This window comes from Thalassophryne amazonica, chromosome 13, assembly GCF_902500255.1.
Source record: "Thalassophryne amazonica chromosome 13, fThaAma1.1, whole genome shotgun sequence".
Taxonomy (NCBI): Eukaryota; Metazoa; Chordata; class Actinopteri; order Batrachoidiformes; family Batrachoididae; genus Thalassophryne; species Thalassophryne amazonica.
Genome location: NC_047115.1, coordinates 98,954,931 through 98,980,308, shown reverse-complemented (window position 1 = coordinate 98,980,308; position 25,378 = coordinate 98,954,931). Strand labels below are relative to the sequence as shown.

The 25,378-nt window shown below is 42.1% G+C and overlaps 1 protein-coding gene and 1 long non-coding RNA gene across 3 annotated transcripts in view; both read left to right on the top strand.

The window, feature by feature from the left end:
• The window catches only part of LOC117523604 (zinc finger protein ZIC 4-like), a 40,606-nt gene extending 20,166 nt beyond the window's left edge, over positions 1–20,440 (top strand). Inside the window, exons 2-3 of one of the 2 annotated variants that reach the window (XM_034185173.1) lie at positions 15,144–15,735; positions 19,962–20,440. In XM_034185173.1, coding sequence (XP_034041064.1) covers positions 15,144–15,735; positions 19,962–19,998 — 629 coding nt within the window. In that variant the 3' untranslated portion in view covers positions 19,999–20,440. Of the gene's footprint in view, positions 1–15,143; positions 16,215–19,961 lie in introns of those variants that run through there. The other variant, XM_034185172.1, reaches the window with a different exon arrangement.
• LOC117523605 lies at positions 735–14,621 on the top strand. Its single transcript, XR_004564553.1, has 3 exons — positions 735–747; positions 8,187–8,193; positions 14,477–14,621. It is a non-coding gene; the product is annotated as an uncharacterized LOC117523605 (long non-coding RNA).
• Positions 20,441–25,378: the final 4,938 nt, after the last annotated feature.

Sequence of the window (25,378 nt, the reverse complement as noted above, 5' to 3'; positions counted from 1 at the left end):
ATTTAGAAGATCTTCACTTAGCCTGGAAAAAGAGTCTGTTGCTCTATAAAAAAGCCCTCCGTAAAGCTAGGACATCTTACTACTCATCACTAATTGAAGAAAATGAGAACAACCCCAGGTTTCTTTTCAGCACTGTAGCCAGGCTGACAAAGAGTCAGAGCTCTATTGAGCCGAGTATTCCTTTAACTTTAACTAGTAATGACTTCATGACTTTCTTTGCTAATATAATTTTAACTAATAGAGAAAAAATTACTCATAACCATCCCAAAGACGTATCGTTATCTTTGGCTGCTTTCAGTGATGCCGGTATTTGGTTAGACTCTTTCTCTCCGATTGTTCTGTCTGAGTTATTTTCATTAGTTACTTCATCCAAACCATCAACATGTCTATTAGACCCCATTCCTACCAGGCTGCTCAAGGAAGCCCTACCATTATTTAATGCTTCGATCTTAAATATGATCAATCTATCTTTATTAGTTGGCTATGTACCACAGGCTTTTAAGGTGGCAGTAATTAAACCATCACTTAAAAAGCCATCACTTGACCAAGCTATCTTAGTTAATTATAGGCCAATCTCCAACCTTCCTTTTCTCTCAAAAATTCTTGAAAGGGTAGTTGTAAAACAGCTAACTGATCATCTGCAGAGGAATGGTCTATTTGAAGAGTTTCAGTCAGGTTTTAGAATTCATCATAGTACAGAAACAGCATTAGTGAAGGTTACAAATGATCTTCTTATGGCGTCAGACAGTGGACTCATCTCTGTGCTTGTTCTGTTAGACCTCAGTGCTGCTTTTGATACTGTTGACCATAAAATTTTATTACAGAGATTAGAGCATGCCATAGGTATTAAAGGCACTGCGCTGCGGTGGTTTGAATCATATTTATCTAATAGATTACAATTTGTTCATGTAAATGGGGAATCTTCTTCACAGACTAAAGTTAATTATGGAGTTCCACAAGGTTCTGTGCTAGGACCAATTTTATTCACTTTATACATGCTTCCCTTAGGCAGTATTATTAGACGGCATTGCTTAAATTTTCATTGTTACGCAGATGATACCCAGCTTTATCTATCCATGAAGCCAGAGGACACACACCAATTAGCTAAACTGCAGGATTGTCTGACAGACATAAAGACATGGATGACCTCTAATTTCCTGCTTTTAAACTCAGATAAAACTGAAGTTATTGTACTTGGCCCCACAAATCTTAGAAACATGGTGTCTAACCAGATCCTTACTCTGGATGACATTACCCTGACCTCTAGTAATACTGTGAGAAATCTTGGAGTCATTTTTGATCAGGATATGTCATTCAAAGCGCATATTAAATAAATATGTAGGACTGCTTTTTTGCATTTACGCAATATCTCTAAAATTAGAAAGGTCTTGTCTCAGAGTGATGCTGAAAAACTAATTCATGCATTTATTTCCTCTAGGCTGGACTATTGTAATTCATTATTATCAGGTTGTCCTAAAAGTTCCCTGAAAAGCCTTCAGTTAATTCAAAATGCTGCAGCTAGAGTACTGACAGGGACTAGAAGGAGAGAGCATATCTCACCCATATTGGACTCTCTTCATTGGCTTCCTGTTAATTCTAGAATAGAATTTAAAATTCTTCTTCTTACTTATAAGGTTTTGAATAATCAGGTCCCATCTTATCTTAGGGACCTCATAGTACCATATCACCCCAATAGAGCGCTTCGCTCTCAGACTGCAGGCTTACTTGTAGTTCCTAGGGTTTGTAAGAGTAGAATGGGAGGCAGAGCCTTCAGCTTTCAGGCTCCTCTCCTGTGGAACCAGCTCCCAGTTCGGATCAGGGAGACAGACACCCTCTCTACTTTTAAGATTAGGCTTAAAACTTTCCTTTTTGCTAAAGCTTATAGTTAGGGCTGGATCAGGTGACCCTGAACCATCCCTTAGTTATGCTGCTATAGACTTAGACTGCTGGGGGGTTCCCATGATGCACTGAGTGTTTCTTTCTCTTTTTGCTCTGTATGCACCACTCTGCATTTAATCATTAGTGATTGATCTCTGCTCCCCTCCACAGCATGTCTTTTTCCTGGTTCTCTCCCTCAGCCCCAACCAGTCCCAGCAGAAGACTGCCCCTCCCTGAGCCTGGTTCTGTTGGAGGTTTCTTCCTGTTAAAAGGGAGTTTTTCCTTCCCACTGTCGCCAAGTGCTTGCTCACAGGGGGTCGTTTTGACCGTTGGGGTTTTTTTGTAATTATTGTATGGCCTTGCCTTACAATATAAAGCGCCTTGGGGCAACTGTTTGTTGTGATTTGGCGCTATATAAATAAAATTGATTGATTGATTGATAGTAGCTTGAATACCAACGCTGTATCTCTGAGGCTGCAAAGACCTTCCCAAGGCCCATGACTGGTTTCTCAGTGATAGGTGGTATTCTCATGCCCTCCACAAAGAAGCAAAACGTATCCGCTACTTTCTGTCAGGACTCGAGGATGCATGGCACAGAATGTGGGAGGGCACAGAATGCAGACCCGAGGTTAAGGTCTTATAAGTAGAATTTTTTTAGCGTTTTCACAAGCAGGGGTATGGAAGGTAGACAGCAAAGCGGAGGTACAGATAAGTGCTAAGCAAAAACGTGGTCTAGAGACATGGTATAGGCTGAGGCAAAAACAAGGTCCGGTAAACAAAGCAATGTCGTAACACAGAGGCAAATCAAGACAGAAGCAAAATGCTGGAACGTGGATACAAAGATCGCGACAAACTGGCAGAGGAGTGGAGAAAGTGAAGGGCTTAAATACACAGGTGCTGTAATTAGGGTAACAAGGTGCATGTGTGGAAGAAAGTTCTAGAAGGGAGGCATGGTCAGGTGAATCCAAGAGGAGGAAAGAGATGAAAGAGAGTGAGGGATTCATTCAGGCAGACTGTGACAAAGATGAAACAGACAAGTGCAAGAGAGTAAGTGAACACAGGGAAAACAAACGTGAAACAAGCACGTGCAAGAGTGTAAGTGAACACATGGGGGAAACAGAGACAAAGCAGAGACAGACAAGTGCAAGAGTGTACGTGAAAGAAATACAAACTGTGACAAAAAGGCAATGACTATAAATATAATACACTAAACACTACACATGGCTAAAAGTCTCCAAGATAATAAACATAGCAAAGATCCTATAGATCAACAGCTGAACTGTAAACCAGAAAACAAAACACAAGATAACCATATGCTAAGAACAAAAGAGAACTGAAACAACTAAAGACTACATTATAAGAATCAGTAGAAAAACCATAACACAATGGAAATAACAATAACTGGACAGAAACAATGACTGAATAAACCACATGACTAAAATATGAAAAAGCAGAAAATACAAAAATAAACAGAAAACTAAACAAAACCAGAGACTACAGAATACAGAACAGAAAATAGATGATAAACTCAGAAGAAAACTAATAATTAGAACATTGTACCTTGGGAAGGGTAAATAAGCGAAGCGACCTCACCTAGGGGCCAAAACCTGACACTTTCCCTCTCTTAAAGGGGAACAGAAAGGCTTTTTGAGAATTTGTTTGTGCATTCCTTGGTAAAAATAAAGTGTTATTCATACACTTGCAGAATGTTTAGCGCAGTGTAGATAATATTATTTGAATCAAATTTGCCGCTAAATTGACCTGTAAATGTCCGTTGGCTGAAGTCAGTGGAGGACACTAACAGTTGATGTCACTGGTTGGGGTCGTCCTCTGCTGGGGACGAGTGCAGTTTACTGAGCTTGCTCACTGAAGTTCTGTTAGTCTTGTCTGGAAACATTTGGAATATGTCGGAAAGCTGCACATGTTGCACATGTTGGCAAAGCCACAAACGGAGGAACAGGGGAGGCAATATTTCCTTCCATAAGTAAGTGGTTTTGGTTCTTCTTGTCACTTTGTCTGTGACATTTGGTCAATAAACAGGTGTGTGTTTCCTGCCCGTGTCGTCCGAGGACACGGACCACACTTACACACTCACGCACGCACATACACACACACACCACTCACAGAGATGTGCACACACACCACTGACTTCATGAATGAAACTCGGTCTATATATATATATATATATATATATATATATATATATATATATATGTGTGTGTATATGTTTGGTAATAGTTTTAGGAACTTAAGAGCGCAGATGTAACTTTCAACACTAATATTTGGGAATGTGTGTGTGTGTGTCAGAGTCAGTTTAATACTTTCCTGACATGATTTAATGTTTACTGGCTCGATATCTAGGTCACAACGGCATTTTAACACAAATTTTGCGAGTGTTTTTCTGAGTGTTTTCAGTCACGGATCCCCATTGAAAATGCATTAACATCCGGGAACTTGGTCAATATTTTGTGCGGTTAGGAGGCGTCATGTCGCTGTCCATGAAGGGACATTCACTTTTAGTGGGCAGCATTGGGAGTGTGGACTCTAGTTGTCATATATGGATGGATGGATAGCTTTTATTATCATCATTACAACATGTTGTTGTCATTACAACAACGAGATTTCCACACTCACATTCCACAGACAAACAGCAATTATTCCACAATTATTTACCGTAATAATGGCACACATCAGAATTAAGACAACACATATACATTTGACATTGTTTATGTGCACTAAACTTGAAACAGTCCGTTTTCCAAATTGAGGCAATGTGAGTGTGTGGTAGCCACCTGCCAGGTTGGGAAGAACGGGGGCCTGCCACGGGAGGGGTGCAGGAAGGAGGTAAAAGGAGAAACTGGAGCATGCTTCAGTCCATGTGTAAGTAAGTTATTGTCTTTGTGGGTTGAGATAACAATGGAGCTGAATGATCTCACCAAGGCCTGAATAAATTCCTCTGGAGATAACAGTGGGTAATTTGTCCTTGAGGCTAGATAGCCTGGAGTGTTGTAGCTGAGCAGTGAAAAACACTTTTAACAGTTCCACTTGAACAACCAAATCCCAATTATGAATTAAGAATATTCCCAATATTGAATTAAGAATATTCACCGGCCTCCGGAACCTTCAGCTTCAACTGCAAGGCACGCATCAGCTCCAAGGTGTCATCCAATTTGTGTTTGAGTTCAAGAGTCAACGCAGTCTGAGAATGCACTGCCTTGCCAACCTTGTTAATCTTGACCGACAAGCGAGGGACATGTGGTTCTTGATGCCACCGTCTTGCCAATTTTCCAGTAGATCAGGGCAGCACATAAGCCAAAAAGTACCAGCCCTGCTAGCATAAGACCAAAAATGAATCTTCGACGTCCTCAATGGAGAAAGGCGCCAAGCATGCAACATGCCAAGACCCCCAGGAGTCGAGGACATAGCCCGCAGGATACGTTCCATCAGGGTTCAATTTTAGCGGTTACCTGAGAACCCGTGGCACCCTACTTTGGGGGCGGGCACACAACTCTCTAGACTTGCATTCTTGACTGGAATCCACCTTTTTTATTCAATAACTGTACAGAAATCTATCAAATTTGGACAAAATTTGCGCAGAATTCGACTTTCTGAGATCTACACATACACAAAACATCATCAAAAAATGTTCTTCTCCTATGCTTGTAACACGCGATTTTATTGGCTGCAGCCACTCCAGTGAGCGCGAATCAGCCAATCAGCACCCGTGTATGAAAGGCAGTTTGAAAGCAACTACTTCCGTAGAGACGTTCAAACATGTTGGGTGCGTGGCTGAAAACCGGTAAATTGCGGGCAGAAAATCCACAAAATGTGGACACAGGGGGTCAGCTATCGCCAAAAAAACATTCTAGAACAGAAGAGGAAAAGAAGGAGAAACAAAGGGAATATGAGAAGATCCGACCGAGAAATTTCAAACAGAGCTGGCAGGAAGAATTTAAATGGCTATTGTGTGATGGTGAACAGATGTTTTGCAAGATCTGCCAAGCCGAGTATGGGAATCTCGACCCCAAGAAAGTTCATCAGTCAGGGATGGCGAACAACTATGCCAAGCTTGCTTCAGAATCTGTTTTCTTGGTGGTCTGCCTTGTGCACAGACTAGAAAGTGCATAAAACAAGCTCTCCGGCCAGTCAAGCTGTATGAGAAACTCATCACACTACTCTCAGGTAAAATATTATTGTATCTGTATCTGGTTAACTTTGCAAAACCATGAAGGAGGCAATATTGTGCTGACAGTGCTGTCATAATGCATTTACATATGTCAAACTTATACAAACATATGTACAGTTAGTTAGTAGATTTTTGTCTTATATACGAGGTCTGTCCAAAAAGTAACCGACCTTTTTATTTTTTTTCAAAAACTATATGGAACTATATGGATCAGCCAAGCTTGAACCTTTTTTTTCACGCCTGTCGGTTACATCATTCGCCTGTGAGCACGCTTTGTGTGAGCAGTGGTCCACCCCCCTCATCGGATTTTTATTGCGAGTAAAATGTCTGAACGATTTGGAGCTTTGCTGCATCAAATTTTTCCAGAAACTGTGAGAGACAGTTAGGTGGAAACCATTCGGAAAATTCAGATGGCTTTCAGGGATGATTTTATGGCGATTACACAGATTAAGGAGTGTTACAGCTGGTTTAAAGACCGCCCACAGCGTCTGAGAGAGCGGCGCACTCCGAGCGCTGATCAACAGGCTGAAACAACCAGATAATTTCCAAAGTGAAGGCTTTGTTGATTCGGGACGTCATCTGACTACCACAGAACTAGGAAGAAGACGTGGACATCAGCACTTTTTCAGCACATTCCACTGTTACAGGAGTTTTTGTCATGGAAAGAGAAGCGGAGGGATGCGCCACAGAGCCGCTCATGGCGCGGACAAAAGCACCTCCGTGTTGGTCTCACAGGACGGCTTTCAGATGGCTTTCAGACGGCTTTCGGTGGCTTTTCAGTCGTGTGACTATCCGAGAAATTGTGGATTAGCTGGACATGCCAGAACATGTCCTGTGAGGCTTCATGCAGCTCCGTCCCGACGCGCGAATTCCTTCACTCCTCTTTCCATGACAAAAACTCCTGTAACAGTGGAATGTGCCGAAAAAGTGCTGATGTCCACGTCTTCTGCCATTTCTGTGGAAGTCAGACGACGTCCCGGATCAACAAAGCCTTCACTTTGGAAATGATCTGGTTGTTTCAGCGGGGTTTCAGCCTGTCGATCGGCGCTCGGAGTGCGCCGCGCTCTGACGCTGTGGGCAGTCTTTAAACCGGCTGGAGCACTCCTTAATATGTGTAATCCCCATAAAATCATTGCTGAAAGCCATCTGAATTTTCCGAATGGTGTCCACCTGGAGGTCTCTCACAGTTTCTGGAAAAATTTGATGCAGCAAAGCTCCAAATCGTTCAGACATTTATTCACAATAAAAATCCGATGAGAGGGGTAGACCACTGCTCACACAAAGCCTGCTCACAGGCGAATGATGCAACCGACAGGCTTGAAAAAATTCACGCATGCGCACGAAGGTTTAAGCTTGGCTGATGCAATCACATGTGATTCAAATCCATATGGTTTTTGAAAAAAATAAAAAGGTCCATTACTTTTTGGACAGACCTCGTAAGACTGTAGTCTGTAGATCTTATTGTTGTACTGCACATACAAAAAAACATTTTATAGTTATAAAACAAATTACTCCTGTATTTTCAGGTCTCTACTCTTATTATCATAAGAGTCCACTTCAGAGATACCAAATGAAATGAATGGTCACTGATCCAAAAACACAAAAAGTCCCTCCCATAATTTCACCCCAATTCTGCCCCAGATGTTGGGGGGATGTTGTTGGGCGGTGGAAGGAGTACTTAGAGGATCTCCTCAATCCCATCGCCCATCCCATGGCGATCGGGGACAGTGCCTCTGGATTGGCAGATCGGGGTGGTGGTCCCTCTGTTTAAGAAGGGGGACCGGAGGGTGTGTTCCAATTATAGGGGGATCACACTCCTCAGCCTGCCTGGTAAGGTCTATTCCAGAGTACTGGAGAGGAGAATTCGACCGGTGGTCGAACCTCAGATTCAGGAGGAGCAGTGTGGTTTTCGTCCTGGTCACAGCACACTGGACCAGCTCTACACGCTCCATCGGGTGCTCAAGGGTTCATGGGAGTTCGCCCAACCAGTCCACATGTGTTTTGTGGATCTGGAGAAGGCGTCCAACCGTGTCCCTCGGGGCACCCTGTGGGGAGTGCTCCGAGAGTACAGGGTCCGGGGTCCTTTGCTAAGGGCTATCCGGTCCCTGTACGACCGCAGCAGGAGCTTGGTTCGCATTGCCGGTAGTAAGTCAAACCTGTTTCCAGTGCACGTTGGCCTCCGCCAGGGCTGCCCTTTATCACCGGTTCTGTTCATTACTTTTATAGACAGAATTTCTAGACGCAGCCAGGGTGTAGAGGGGGTCTGTTTTGGGAACCACAGAATCTCCTCTCTGCTGTTTGCGGACGATGTGGTTCTGTTGGCTTCATCAAATCAGGACCTTCAGCATGCACTGGGGCGGTTTGCAGCTGAGTGTGAAGCGTCCGGAATGAAAATCAGCACCTCCAAATCCGAGGCCATGGTTCTCGACTGGAAAAAGGTGCTTTGCCCTCTTCAGGTCGGTGGAGTGTCCTTGCCTCAAGTGGAGGAGTTTAAGTATCTTGGGGTCTTGTTCACGAGTGAGGGACGGATGGAGCGTGAGATCGATAGACGGATCGGTGCAGCATCTGCAGTGATGCAGTCGCTGTATCGGACCGTCGTGGTGAAGAGAGAGCTGAGTAGGGGGGCAAAGCGATCGATTTACCGATCGATCTATGTTCCGATCTTCACCTATGGTCATGAGATTTGGCTCATGACCGAAAGAACGAGATTGCGGGTACAAGCGGCCGAGATGAGTTTCCTCCGCAGGGTGGCTGGGCACTCCCTTAGAGATAGGGTGAGGAGCTCGGTCACTCTGGAGGAGCTCGGAGTCGAGCCGCTGCTCCTCCACGTCGAAAGGAGTCAGGAGTCAGACGCCTCGCTGGAGAGGTGTTCCGGGCACATCCCATTGGGAGGAGGCCCCCGGGGAAGACCCAGGACACGCTGGAAGGATTACATCTCTCGGCTGGCTTGGGAACGCCTTGGGGTTCCCCCGGAGGAGCTGGGGGAGGTGTGTGTGGATCGGGAGGTCTGGGCGGCTTTGCTTGAGCTGCTGCCCCCGCGACCCGACTCCGGATAAAGCGGAAGAAAATGGATGGATGGATGAATATAACCAGAATGCACCATTTGCATCCTTTTATATCAAAATTTTGTGGGGGCCATGCCCCCAGACCCCCCTAGTTGCTTCACAGCTATGCTGCGAAGCGGTAGGTTTGGCACCGAACTTTTCAGATTTTGGTGCCCTTAAGGCACACAACTATTTATTCTAAAAGGGAAACCCTGCGTTCCATCTGGGCAGGTAGGATCCCCCGGTCCTGACCTTCTTGTAGAAAAAATGGTGTCAATATTGTTCAGAGACCAGCTGATCAATTCCATGGTTAATCCAATAGTAGTCCAATAGATCCAGAATCCAATATAGTTTTGAGGAATTCACAGTCTGGTGAAGTCATGACTTGAAGGTTAAAGGCAGAGAGATAAGGGAGAGTGGAGGTGATGCGACCGCCCTCGTCGGAGTCCCAAGCTGAAAACCTCTTTGTTGGTGCCTCTGGCAGGGAATCTCAGAATGAGGCTCATCTTACCCCCAAACCGGTGACGTCACCCGCCTGACCTGCATAAATGGTGGCAGCTGGTCAGTGTCAAAGCCTCTCAGAGCACGACTGAAACAAGGTTTTCTGTAGATGTTTTATTGTCTTTAGTGTTTCTTGAACTATCAAAAGAACGCATTTTTTATGTTTATTCATGCTATAAATAATCTGTGGGCGTTTCTGTTCCCCTTTAAGGACCATAGACCTGGATATTGTTGGTTTAAAACTAATCCGAGCCCAGCAGATGAGACGTCCCAGGCCCTGGAGAATCCACTATAACAATAAGAGCAATAATAATAACAATTATGAGAGTAATAATAATAATAATGATGATGAGAATAACAGTAATAACAATTATTATCATAATTGTCATTAACATTATTGTTATTCTCATAATTATTATTATTGTTATTCTCATTATTGTTATGTCCTTGGCGGACGTGATAACCATAATGATAATGATATTGAGAATTACAATAGTAACAATAATGAGAATAACAGGAATAACAATGATAATAATAATAATAATAATGAGAATAACAATGATAACAGTTATGCTAATAATTGTTATTATTCTCATTATCATTATATCCTTGGAGGATGTAATAACGATAATGAGAATAATAATAGGAACAATAATGAGAATAACAATAATAACTAGGACTGCAAGCAGTCATATACGGGCCCTCGTTCCGCGCAACCGCCTACCCAGGCCATTGGGTGCCCTTGTGACCACATGTGGGCATGTGCATGCAGGGGTAACCACTCATCACACAGTTAAAATTTTAAACAAATCACACAGTGCATCAAGGAGTTATGACATGTTGATTGTTCTTCCAATAGGGGCACTCAGTGTACAAACAGAGGGGCTGGGTGTGTTCAGGGGCCAACCGTCATCATTCATGTGAAGTTTCAAGTCAATCAGGCAAAGCATGAAGGAGTTATCATGACTTGATGTTCCATGGCAAAGGGTAAAAATGGCGGCACCATAGCGGTCACACCCTTCAACATAGAGAAAAGCTTTCGATAACTTTTGGTCAGTATCATGTTTGGATGCTGTCAAAGAAATTTGAAGTGCAATGAACAAAATTCCTAGGAGGAGTTCGTTCAAATTCAACATGTGGAAATCATTTCAAAATGAGAAGAAAATTCAAAATGGCCGACTTCCTGTTTGGAGTAGACTCATGGTGCAAGAGACTTTTTTGTATGTCTATGCAAGTCACACATGTACCAATTTTCATCTCCCTATTCCAAAAAACCCCTATGGGGTGGCGTTTTGGAAAGTTTCAAGGGGGCGCTATTGAGGCATTTTGCCCCGCCCATGGGCAACGCCCCTATGAATTGTAAGAGGTTGTTGTGCTCGACCTGTGTATCAATTTTCATGATGATGTGACAAAATTAAAGCCGTCAAAAGGAAGAACGTATTTTCATGGTGAATGGTCAATATTCGGTATGCCGCCACACGGACGCCGTTACTTGTAACTTCACGGCGTTCATCGCCTACGTTCACCAATTTGTTCTGCATGTTTTAAAAGTGGAATGAAGTTGATTGGGTTAAGTATGTGACATCAGGACCTCTTAAAGTAAAAATAGGACATTTCCCGCCACCACCGGGGGGCGCTATGGCGCAGGTGGGAACTTAAGATATGTAGACGTTCAGGGCGGAGCCCTCCTCATGTCCAGCAAGTTTGAAGGATCTACGATGAAGTATGTGGGCGTGATAGCCGTTCGAAGTGAAATGGCGTGCTCCGACAAGCTCACCAAAGTTTGACAACCCCTAGCAGCCACGCCTTTTGACTTAATTAGAATCTTTTGATAACTTTTGATCACCATTGTGTTGTGATGATTTTGACCAAATTTGAAGTCGATCGGATTAAATCCCTATGACGATTTCGTTCAAATGTAAGTAGTGGAAATGGCCAAAAATGGCAAAAATTTGCTCAAAATCGAAACTTAAAATCAAAATGGCCGACTTCCTGTCGATATTTCACCATGACAGTAAGAGACTTTTTCGTGCGTCCTGGCATGTTAAATATGTGTACCGAATTTCGTGAGGCTACGACGAAAAAAGCCCAATGCGAAGGGGTTTTTGAAAATTTCTAGGGGGCGCTATTTCGCGATTTTTCTGCGACCATGTGCGAGGCCCCCAAAATATCGAATTTCGGATCCGGCCAGACGACTTTGGAAAGTTTGGTGAGTTTTTGAGCATGGGAAGAGGCCGAAATTTCGATTTCAAGAGTGAGAATAATATAATAATAATAAATAATAATAATAAACAGCGCAATTACAATAGGGTCCTCGTAGGACGTTGCCTACTCGGGCCCTAATAATAATAAACAGCGCAATTACAATAGGGTCCTCGTAGGACGTTGCTTACTCGGGCCCTAATAATAATAATAATAATAAACAGCGCAATTACAATAGGGTCCTCGTAGGACGTTGCCTACTTGGGCCCTAATAATAAATAATAATAATAATAAACAGTGCAATTACAATAGGGTCCTCGTAGGACGTTGCCTACTCGGGCCCTAATAATAAACAGCACAATTACAATAGGGTCCTCGTAGGACGTTGCTTACTCGGGCCCTAATAATAATAATAATAATAAACAGCGCAATTACAATAGGGTCCTCGTAGGACGTTGCCTACTCGGGCCCTAATAATAAACAGCGCAATTACAATAGGGTCCTCGTAGGACGTTGCCTACTCGGGCCCTAATAATAATAAACAGCGCAATTACAATAGGGTCCTCGTAGGACGTTGCTTACTCGGGCCCTAATAATAATAATAATAATAATAATAAACAGCGCAATTACAATAGGGTCCTCGTAGGACGTTGCCTACTTGGGCCCTAATAATAAATAATAATAATAATAAACAGTGCAATTACAATAGGGTCCTCGTAGGACGTTGCCTACTCGGGCCCTAATAATAAACAGCACAATTACAATAGGGTCCTCGTAGGACGTTGCTTACTCGGGCCCTAATAATAATAATAATAATAAACAGCGCAATTACAATAGGGTCCTCGTAGGACGTTGCCTACTCGGGCCCTAATAATAAACAGCGCAATTACAATAGGGTCCTCGTAGGACGTTGCTTACTCGGGCCCTAATAATAATAATAATAATAAACAGCGCAATTACAATAGGGTCCTCGTAGGATGTTGCCTACTCGGGCCCTAATAATAATAAACAGCGCAATTACAATAGGGTCCTCGTAGGACGTTGTCTACTCGGGCCCTAATTATAAATGGTAAATGGACTGCATTTATATAGCGCTTTTCCATCTGCATCAGGCGATCAAAGTGCTTTACAGTTATGCCTCACATTCACCCCGATGTCAGGGTGCTGCCATACAAGGCGCTCACTACACACTGGGAGCAATAGGGGATTAAAGGCCTTGCCCAAGGGCCCTTAGTAATTTTCCAGTCAGGTGGGAATTTGAACCCATGATCTTCTGGACTCAAGCCCAATACCTTAACCACTAGACCATCACCTCCCCTATTATATAATTATAAGAATAATAGTGAGAATAACAATAATAACAGTTGTGCTAATAATAATAATAATAATTATTATTATTCTCATTATTGTTATTAAGTCCTTGGGGGATATAATAATGATAATGAGAATAACAATGTTCTTCCAGCTGCTCCCATTAGGGGGCGCCACAGCAGATCAGTCGTTTCCATCTCACCCTGTCCTCTGTCTTCCTCTGTCTCACCAACCACCTGCATGTCCTCCCTCAGCAAATCCATCAACCTCCTCTTTGGTCTCCCTCTTCTCCTCCTGCCTGGTGGCTCCATCCTCAGCATCCTTCTCCCTATATACCCTGGGTCCTTCCTCTGCACGTCCAAACCATCCAGTGACGTGCGGTGAGGTTGATGGCTGGTGAGGCACTGATTTCATCACAGTCAGATTTACAAACATTTGAACCCCACAGAGTAGCTTATTCACAGTTTGATTGACAGTAGTTAACATGTTATGTTTAAAATCTCATATCAGCATTCTTTATACATACAAACTGTAGCACACAAAAAGCACAAATAATAAAAAAAACCAGTATTATGGTCTTTATAAATGAAGCCCACATGTGCCGCTCCTTCTGAACAAAAGCATCAGTGACTTATTTGTTAGTTTTCCTTATCTTCCTTCAGTTTTAAAGTCTCTCTGTCTCAGTGGAGATCACTGCTAGGGAAGGAAGTTGTCAGTCCTGTTCCAAATCTGTGTTTGGAGCCTTTTCTGGCTTTGAATGTGAGTGAACGACCGCACATGTTTGATGAGAAAATTCTTCAGGTCACAATATCCCACCTGAGTCCAGACAGTCACAAGTTGAGAAAAGAAAGCAGCAGCAAAGGCGTTTTCTTAATGGACGTTCACACAGCCAGACTACGTGTGTCCCGCTCCATTTGAAAAGAGCAGGTCTTCTGTCCTGCAGCCCTTCCTTTAATTATTACCTCCTGCTTCTATTGAAAGTCCATTTTAGAAAATTGTTTCAGTGTGGATATGTAATCCTCCATTCTGAAAGTAAAATAAATGAACGGCTGCTCTTGTAGTTTACTGTCACTTATTCTGCAGCTGAGGAGTTGCTGCAAGAAGAATCCTTGGGATTACTAGTGCCCCCTAACATGAGGCAGGAGAACTGCGTGCCTCACCTTGTGTGTTTTTGCAGCCGTTTTCTGATCGCTCAGCACACGGAACACGTTACACACACACATACAGCTGTTGACAAAAACACTGTACATTATGTACATCAGCTAAACTATGGAATTTAAGTTCATACAACCAAAGTGTTTGTCCATTTTAATGGAGACATACAGAGAGACAGTGAGACAGTCTGAGTGCACAGCATGTCAGAGTTAGTCCAGTGATTGAACAATCCAAGGTGAGGCTCGGCTGGCTGCTGCCTCACCGCACGTCTCTGCTCAGTATTTGAACGGCAAATGTGAAAATTCAGCGATTTTTGAATAAAAAATAATCTAAAACTGGTGAAGTTAAAAGGAAACTAACTTTGTAGTACAAATCACTGGATAAATATAACCATTTAATCTATTTTTTTCATTTTACATTTTTTCTTTCCATGATGACAGGTGAGGCACAGACTCACCTGTCTCACCTGACTGCAGGTCACTGAAACCATCTCAGTCTCAGTCTCACTTCTCTGACTTTGTCTCCAAACCGTCCCACCTGAGTTGTCCCTGTGATATGTTCATTCCTAATCCTGTCCACTGTGAGTCCTTGTGTCGTTAACTGCGTGTTTATCTAAAGTTGATCTAACATTCCTCTCTCTGTCGTAGCTTCATTATTAATGCTGATCTTCACAATCATTTTGTTGTGCAAAATGTTCTTACTGTAACTGTCAAACAAGACAACTTTATCTGCAGCCAAACCTCAGCTGACAGACTAGTTAACGACGTTAACGTCCGTCTGTCCGTCCTCAGATGCTGCTCATGAATGTCCAAACCATAATTATCCAGTCTTGACTGTTAATGGACGGTATTTTGTTCGTGTTGCAGGTGAGAAGCCGTTCCAGTGTGAATTTTGTGAGCGGCGATTTGCCAACAGCAGCGACCGAAAGAAGCACTCACAGGTCCATACGGCCTCAAAACCCTACGACTGCAAGGCCCTCGGCTGCACTAAGTCCTACACCCACCCCAGTTCCCTGCGCAAACATATGAAGGTCCACGTCAAACTGTCACCTACCTCTGAGGCCCACCACACTTACGATCCTGTCCTTTATCAACAACAGCAACCTCATGCGACTCTCTTTGAGCCACTTGACCTTAAAATGACCCACCTTTCTCCATCACTGGCCAGAAAAAGTGTTAACTTTCCTCCGCTGTCCAATTGTGAACTGGATATCAGTTCAGCTAGAGATGGGGACCATAAACTGCTGCTGCGGAGTTCGTCTCCCATGGCAATGCCCCTTGACCTTTCCCTGTCTGGCCTGAAGAGTCGACTGGCCCAGCAGCAGAATACGAGGACCCCACGTAGGAGCCAGCGCTCAGTCAACCAAGCCTTACCTCAGCTGTCCAACATTAAGGAGTGGTACGTGTGTACCAGGACTACATCTGCGCACTTTCCCTTACTTCATCCAGACCACATCAAATCAGAACCTCGAGACCAGGAGGACAATATCACATAGGACAGACGGACCAGTGGATGTGGACATGAACACACAGACACCCCAGGCCCACAGACAATGTGTAAAACCACTGTTGCTGCTCCTCACCTTTTCTAGTGAAGTGGATCAGAAACAGGTGTCTGTACACCAGAAACACTTCTTAAAAGTGTGTTTTTAACATCTGCTCAAATGAGACTATATTTGTTAAAGACTCAACACTGAGAGGAATCACGTTCCAGCAACCTTCAACGTTCCTTGAAAATGTTGATTTTTTCTTTGCTTGATGTGAATGAATGAAGAGACTGAATGATGAGAATAAGAGTCCATGACAATCTTCTTTGTTTGGCCATTTTCTTGGCACTTCCCAGAATTCATATAGATGATGCAGTTTGAAGACCATCTCAATGTTCAAACTTGTTTTGAGGGATATTAATGATTAAAGCTGGGAGATATTAAATCAAAAGCTCACTGTTGCCTTCTGCACAGCAGGTCCAAAGCACCAGCATCTAAAACACCAACATCCAAAGCACCAAGATCTAAAACACCAACATCCAAAACACCAACATCCAAAACACCAACATCCAAAACACCAACATCCAAAACACCAACATCCAAAACACCAACATCCAAACACCAACATCCAAAACACCAACATCCAAAACACCAGCATCCAAACCACCAGCATCCAAACAACATCCAAAACACCAACATCTAAAACACCAACATCCAACACACCAACATCCAAACAACATCCAAAACACCAACATCCAAAACACCAACATCTAAAACACCAACATCCAAAACACTAACATCCAAAACACCAACATCCAAAACACTAACATCCAAAACACCAACATCCAAAACACCAGCATCTAAAACACCAGCATCCAAAACACCAACATCTAAAACACCAACATCCAAAACACTAACATCCAAAACACCAACATCTAAAACACTAACATCCAAAACACTAACATCCAAAACACCAACATCTAAAACACCAGCATCCAAAACACCAACATCTAAAACAGTAACATCCAAAACACCAACATCCAAAACACCAACATCCAAAACACCAACATCCAAAACACCAACATCTAAAACACCAACATCCAAAACACCAGCATCCAAACCACCAGCATCCAAACCACCAACATCTAAAACACCAACATCCAACACACCAACATCCAAAACACCAGCATCCAAAACACCAGCATCTAAAACACCAGCATCTAAAACACCAACATCTAAAACACCAGCATCTAAAACACCAACATCTAAAACACCAGCATCCAAAACACCAACATCCAAAACACTAACATCTAAAACACCAACATCTAAAACACCAACATCCAAAACACCAACATCTAAAACACCAACATCCAAAACACCAACATCTAAAACACCAACATCTAAAACGCCAGCATCCAAAACGCCAACATCCAAAACACCAACATCCAAAACACCAACATCCAAAACACCAACATCCAAAACACCAACATCTAAAACACCAACATCTAAAACACCAACATCCAAAACACCAACATCCAAAACACCAACATCCAAAACACCAACATCCAAAACACCAACATCCAAAACACCAACATCTAAAACACCAACATCCAAAACACCAACATCCAAAACACCAACATCTAAAACACCAACATCCAAAACACCAACATCTAAAACACCAACATCCAAAACACCAACATCTAAAACACCAACATCCAAAACACCAACATCCAAAACACCAGCATCCAACACACCAGCATCTAAAACACCAACATCCAAAACACCAACATCCAAAACACCAACATCCAAAACACCAGCATCTAAAACACCAGCATCCAAAACACCAGCATCTAAAACACCAGCATCCAAAACAGTAACATCCAAAACACCAACATCCAAAACACCAACATCTAAAACACCAACATCCAAAACACCAGCATCTAAAACACCAGCATCCAAACCACCAGCATCCAAACCACCAACATCCAAACAACATCCAAAACACCAACATCCAACACACCAACATCCAAAACACCAGCATCCAAAACACCAACATCCAAAACACTAACATCCAAAACACTAACATCCAAAACACCAACATCGAAAACACCAACATCCAAAACACCAGCATCTAAAACACCAACATCTAAAACACCAACATCTAAAACACCAGCATCCAAAACACCAACATCTAAAACACTAACATCCAAAACACTAACATCCAAAATACCAACATCCAAAACACCAACATCCAAAACACTAACATCCAAAACACTAACATCCAAAACACCAACATCCAAAACACCAACATCCAAAACACCAGCATCCAAAACACCAACATCTAAAACACCAGCATCTAAAACACCAGCATCTAAAACACCAGCATCCAAAACACCAACATCTAAAACACCAGCATCTAAAACACCAGCATCCAAACACCAGCATCCAAAACACCAGCATCTAAAACACTAACATCCAAAACACCAACATCCAAAACACCAACATCCAAAACACTAACATCCAAAACACCAACATCTAAAACACCAACATCTAAAACACCAACATCCAAAACACCAACATCCAAAACACCAACATCTAAAACACCAACATCTAAAACACCAACATCTAAAACACCAACATCTAAAACACCAACATCCAAAACACCAACATCCAAAACACCAGCATCTAAAACACCAGCATCCAAAACACCAGCATCTAAAACACCAACATCCAAAACACCAACATCCAAAACACCAGCATCTAAAACACCAGCATCCAAAACACCAGCATCTAAAACACCAGCATCCAAAACAGTAACATCCAAAACACCAACATCCAAAACACCAACATCTAAAACACCAACATCCAAAACACCAGCATCTAAAACACCGGCATCCAAACCACCAGCATCCAAACCACCAACATCCAAACAACATCCAAAACACCAACATCCAACACACCAACATCCAAAACACCAGCATCCAAAACACCAACATCCAAAACACTAACATCCAAAACACCAACATCGAAAACACCAACATCCAAAACACCAGCATCTAAAACACCAACATCTAAAACACCAGCATCCAAAACACCAACATCTAAAACACTAACATCCAAAACACTAACATCCAAAACACCAACATCCAAAACACCAACATCTAAAACACTAACATCCAAAACACCAGCATCTAAAACACCAGCATCTAAAACACCAGCATCCAAAACACCAACATCTAAAACACCAGCATCTAAAACACCAGCATCCAAAACACCAGCATCCAAAACACCAGCATCTAAAACACTAACATCCAAAACACCAACATCCAAAACACCAACATCTAAAACACTAACATCCAAAACACCAACATCCAAAACACCAACATCCAAAACACCAACATCTAAAACACCAACATCCAAAACACCAACATCTAAAACACCAACATCTAAAACACCAACATCCAAAACACCAACATCTAAAACACCAACATCCAAAACACCAACATCCAAAACACCAGCATCTAAAACACCAGCATCCAAAACACCAGCATCTAAAACACCAACATCCAAAACACCAACATCCAAAACACCAGCATCTAAAACACCAGCATCTAAAACACCAGCATCCAAAACAGTAACATCCAAAACACCAACATCCAAAACACCAACATCCAAAACACCAGCATCTAAAACACCAGCATCCAAACCACCAGCATCCAAACCACCAGCATCCAAACAACATCCAAAACACCAACATCCAACACACCAACATCCAACACACCAGCATCCAAAACACCAACATCCAAAACACTAACATCCAAAACACTAACATCCAAAACACCAACATCGAAAACACCAACATCCAAAACACCAGCATCTAAAACACCAACATCTAAAACACCAGCATCCAAAACACCAACATCTAAAACACTAACATCCAAAACACCAACATCCAAAACACCAACATCTAAAACACCAACATCCAAAACACCAACATCCAAAACACCAACATCTAAAACACCAGCATCCAAAACACCAACATCTAAAACACCAGCATCTAAAACACCAGCATCCAAAACACCAACATCTAAAACACCAGCATCTAAAACACCAGCATCCAAAACACCAGCATCTAAAACACCAGCATCCAAAACACCAACACAGAGAGTGCTTGTTATTATCATTATCATATCATCAAATCAGAACCTCGAGACCAGGAGGACAATATCACATAGGACAGACGGACCAGTGGATGTGGACATGAACACACAGACACCCCAGGCCCACAGACACTGTGTAAAACCACTGTTGCTGCTCCTCACCTTTTCTAGTGAAGTGGATCAGAAACAGGTGTCTGTACACCAGAAACACTTCTTAAAAGTGTGTTTTTAACATCTGCTCAAATGAGACTATATTTGTTAAAGACTCAACACTGAGAGGAATCACGTTCCAGCAACCTTCAACGTTCCTTGAAAATGTTGATTTTTTCTTTGCTTGATGTGAATGAATGAAGAGACTGAATGATGAGAATAAGAGTCCATGACAATCTTCTTTGTTTGGCCATTTTCTTGGCACTTCCCAGAATTCATATAGATGATGCAGTTTGAAGACCATCTCAATGTTCAAACTTGTTTTGAGGGATATTAATGATTAAAGCTGGGAGATATTAAATCAAAAGCTCACTGTTGCCTTCTGCACAGCAGGTCCAAAGCACCAGCATCTAAAACACCAACATCCAAAGCACCAAGATCTAAAACACCAACATCCAAAACACTAACATCCAAAACACCAACATCCAAAACACCAACATCCAAAACACCAGCATCCAAACCACCAGCATCCAAACCACCAACATCCAAACAACATCCAAAACACCAACATCTAAAACACCAACATCCAACACACCAACATCCAAACAACATCCAAAACACCAACATCTAAAACACCAACATCCAACACAACATCCAAAACACCAACATCTAAAACACCAACATCTAAAACACTAACATCCAAAACACTAACATCCAAAACACCAACATCCAAAACACCAACATCTAAAACACCAACATCCAAAACACCAACATCTAAAACACCAACATCCAAAACACCAACATCCAAAACACCAGCATCTAAAACACCAACATCCAAAACACCAGCATCTAAAACACCAGCATCCAAAACACCAACATCTAAAACACTAACATCTAAAACACTAACATCCAAAACACTAACATCCAAAACACCAACATCCAAAACACCAACATCTAAAACACCAACATCCAAAACACCAGCATCTAAAACACCAGCATCCAAACCACCAGCATCCAAACAACATCCAAAACACCAACATCTAAAACACCAACATCCAAAACACCAGCATCCAAAACACCAACATCTAAAACACTAACAAAGAAAACACCAGCATCTAAAACACCAGCATCTAAAACACCAGCATCCAAAACACCAGCATCCAAAACACCAACATCCAAAACACCAACATCCAAAACACTAACATCCAAAACACCAACATCCAAAACACCAACATCCAAAACACCAACATCTAAAACACCAACATCCAAAACACCAACATCCAAAACACCAACATCCAAAACACCAACATCCAAAACACCAACATCCAAAACACCAACATCTAAAACACCAACATCCAAAACACCAACATCTAAAACACCAACATCCAAAACACCAGCATCTAAAACACCAACATCCAAAACACCAACATCCAAAACACTAACATCTAAAACACTAACATCCAAAACACTAACATCCAAAACACCAACATCTAAAACACTAACATCCAAAACACCAACATCTAAAACACCAACATCTAAAACACCAACATCCAAAACACCAACATCTAAAACACCAACATCTGAAACACCAACATCCAAAACACCAACATCTAAAACACCAACATCCAAAACACCAACATCTAAAACACCAACATCCAAAACACCAACATCCAAAACACCAGCATCTAAAACACCAGCATCCAAAACACCAACATCTAAAACAGTAACATCCAAAACACTAACATCCAAAACACCAACATCCAAAACACCAACATCTAAAACACTAACATCCAAAACACCAGCATCTAAAACACCAGCATCCAAACCACCAGCATCCAAACCACCAACATCCACACAACATCCAAAACACCAACATCCAACACACCAACATCCAAAACACCAGCATCCAAAACACCAGCATCCAAAACACCAACATCTAAAACACCAGCATCCAAAACACCAACATCCAAAACACCAACATCTAAAACACTAACATCCAAAACACTAACATCCAAAACACCAACATCCAAAATACCAACATCTAAAACACCAACATCCAAAACACCAACATCCAAAACACTAACATCTAAAACACCAGCATCCAAAACACCAACATCTAAAACACCAGCATCTAAAACACCAGCATCCAAAACACCAACATCTAAAACACCAGCATCCAAAACACCAGCATCCAAAACACCAGCATCTAAAACACCAGCATCTAAAACACCAGCATCCAAAACACCAACATCCAAAACACCAGCATCCAAAACACCAGCATCCAAAACACCAGCATCTAAAACACCAACATCCAAAACACCAGCATCCAAAACACCAACACAGAGAGTGCTTGTTATTATCATTATCATATCATCAAATCAGAACCTCGAGACCAGGAGGACAATATCACATAGGACAGACGGACCAGTGGATGTGGACATGAACACACAGACACCCCAGGCCCACAGACACTGTGTAAAACCACTGTTGCTGCTCCTCACCTTTTCTAGTGAAGTGGATCAGAAACAGGTGTCTGTACACCAGAAACACTTCTTAAAAGTGTGTTTTTAACATCTGCTCAAATGAGACTATATTTGTTAAAGACTCAACACTGAGAGGAATCACGTTCCAGCAACCTTCAACGTTCCTTGAAAATGTTGATTTTTTCTTTGCTTGATGTGAATGAATGAAGAGACTGAATGATGAGAATAAGAGTCCATGACAATCTTCTTTGTTTGGCCATTTTCTTGGCACTTCCCAGAATTCATATAGATGATGCAGTTTGAAGACCATCTCAATGTTCAAACTTGTTTTGATGGATATTAATGATTAAAGCTGGGAGATATTAAATCAAAAGCTCACTGTTGCCTTCTGCACAGCAGGTCCAAAGCACCAGCATCTAAAACACCAACATCCAAAGCACCAAGATCTAAAACACCAACATCCAAAACACTAACATCCAAAACACCAACATCCAAAACACCAACATCCAAAACACCAACATCCAAAACACCAGCATCCAAACCACCAGCATCCAAACCACCAACATCCAAAACACCAACATCCAAACAACATCCAAACCACCAACATCTAAAACACCAACATCCAAACAACATCCAAAACACCAACATCTAAAACACCAACATCCAACACACCAACATCCAAACAACATCCAAAACACCAACATCCAACACACCAACATCCAAACAACATCCAAAACACCAACATCTAAAACACCAACATCCAAACAACATCCAAAACACCAACATCTAAAACACCAACATCCAACACACCAACATCCAAACAACATCCAAAACACCAACATCTAAAACACCAACATCCAACACACCAACATCCAAACAACATCCAAACCACCAACATCCAAACCACCAACATCCAAACAACATCCAAAACACCAACATCTAAAACACCAACATCCAACACACCAACATCCAAACAACATCCAAAACACCAACATCTAAAACACCAACATCCAACACAACATCCAAAACACCAACATCTAAAACACCAACATCCAAAACACCAACATCTAAAACACTAACATCCAAAACACCAACATCCAAAACACCAACATCCAAAACACCAACATCCAAAACACTAACATCCAAAACACCAACATCCAAAACACTAACATCCAAAACACCAACATCCAAAACACCAGCATCTAAAACACCAACATCCAAAACACCAGCATCTAAAACACCAGCATCCAAAACACCAACATCTAAAACACTAACATCTAAAACACTAACATCCAAAACACTAACATCTAAAACACCAACATCCAAAACACCAGCATCTAAAACACCAGCATCCAAACCACCAGCATCTAAAACACCAGCATCCAAACCACCAGCATCTAAAACACCAGCATCCAAAACACCAACATCTAAAACACCAACATCCAAAACACCAGCATCTAAAACACCAGCATCCAAACCACCAGCATCTAAAACACCAACATCCAAAACACCAACATCTAAAACACCAACATCCAAAACACCAGCATCTAAAACACCAGCATCCAAACCACCAGCATCCAAACAACATCCAAAACACCAACATCTAAAACACCAACATCCAAAACACCAGCATCCAAAACACCAACATCTAAAACACCAACATCGAAAACACCAACATCCAAAACACCAGCATCCAAAACACCAGCATCTAAAACACCAGCATCCAAACCACCAGCATCTAAAACACCAACATCCAAAACACCAACATCTAAAACACCAACATCCAAAACACCAGCATCTAAAACACCAACATCCAAAACACCAGCATCTAAAACACCAGCATCCAAACCACCAGCATCCAAACAACATCCAAAACACCAACATCTAAAACACCAGCATCCAAACACCAACATCTAAAACACCAACATCGAAAACACCAACATCCAAAACACCAACATCCAAAACACCAGCATCCAAAACACCAGCATCCAAAACACCAGCATCTAAAACACCAGCATCTAAAACACCAGCATCCAAAACACCAGCATCCAAAACACCAACATCTAAAACACTAACATCCAAAACACTAACATCCAAAACACCAACATCCAAAACACTAACATCCAAAACACCAACATCCAAAACACCAACATCCAAAACACCAACATCCAAAACACCAACATCTAAAACACCAACATCCAAAACACCAGCATCCAAAACACCAGCATCCAAAACACCAGCATCTAAAACACCAACATCCAAAACACCAGCATCTAAAACACCAACATCCAAAACACCAGCATCTAAACACCAACATCCAAAACACCAACACAGAGAGTGCTCGTTATTATCATTATCATAGTATTTTTTTGGTCTCTGTCTCTCTCAAACTCTCACTCACACACACACACACTGAAGTAGACAGTTTTCCATTTAAAAACTTTGGTCTAATTAACTGAATCTTACCAGCTGTCATAGTATTTAAATACTTGCAGTCGGTCCAGTCTGAGTGCCGTCTTGAGGCCGTATTCATGAGTCGGGCTGCATCAGGAAGGACATCTGGTGTAAAAAAGACAACACAACCGCGCAGAGTGCAAATCCCGGGTCGGTCTTGGTTTGGGTTAACAAGACATCACCAAAGGTGTTGTGGCCCAACGGGGTGACAGCGGCAGTTGGCAGCTGTGGGGGAAGAAGATGAAAAGGACAACATGTCCAGAGACAGCAGGAGAGACAAAAAAGTATCAGGGTGGAAGTGAGAGTCGGGACTTTGAACGTTGGTGGTCTGAGTGGTAAAGGGGGAGCGGCGGAGGGTTCAAGTTGTA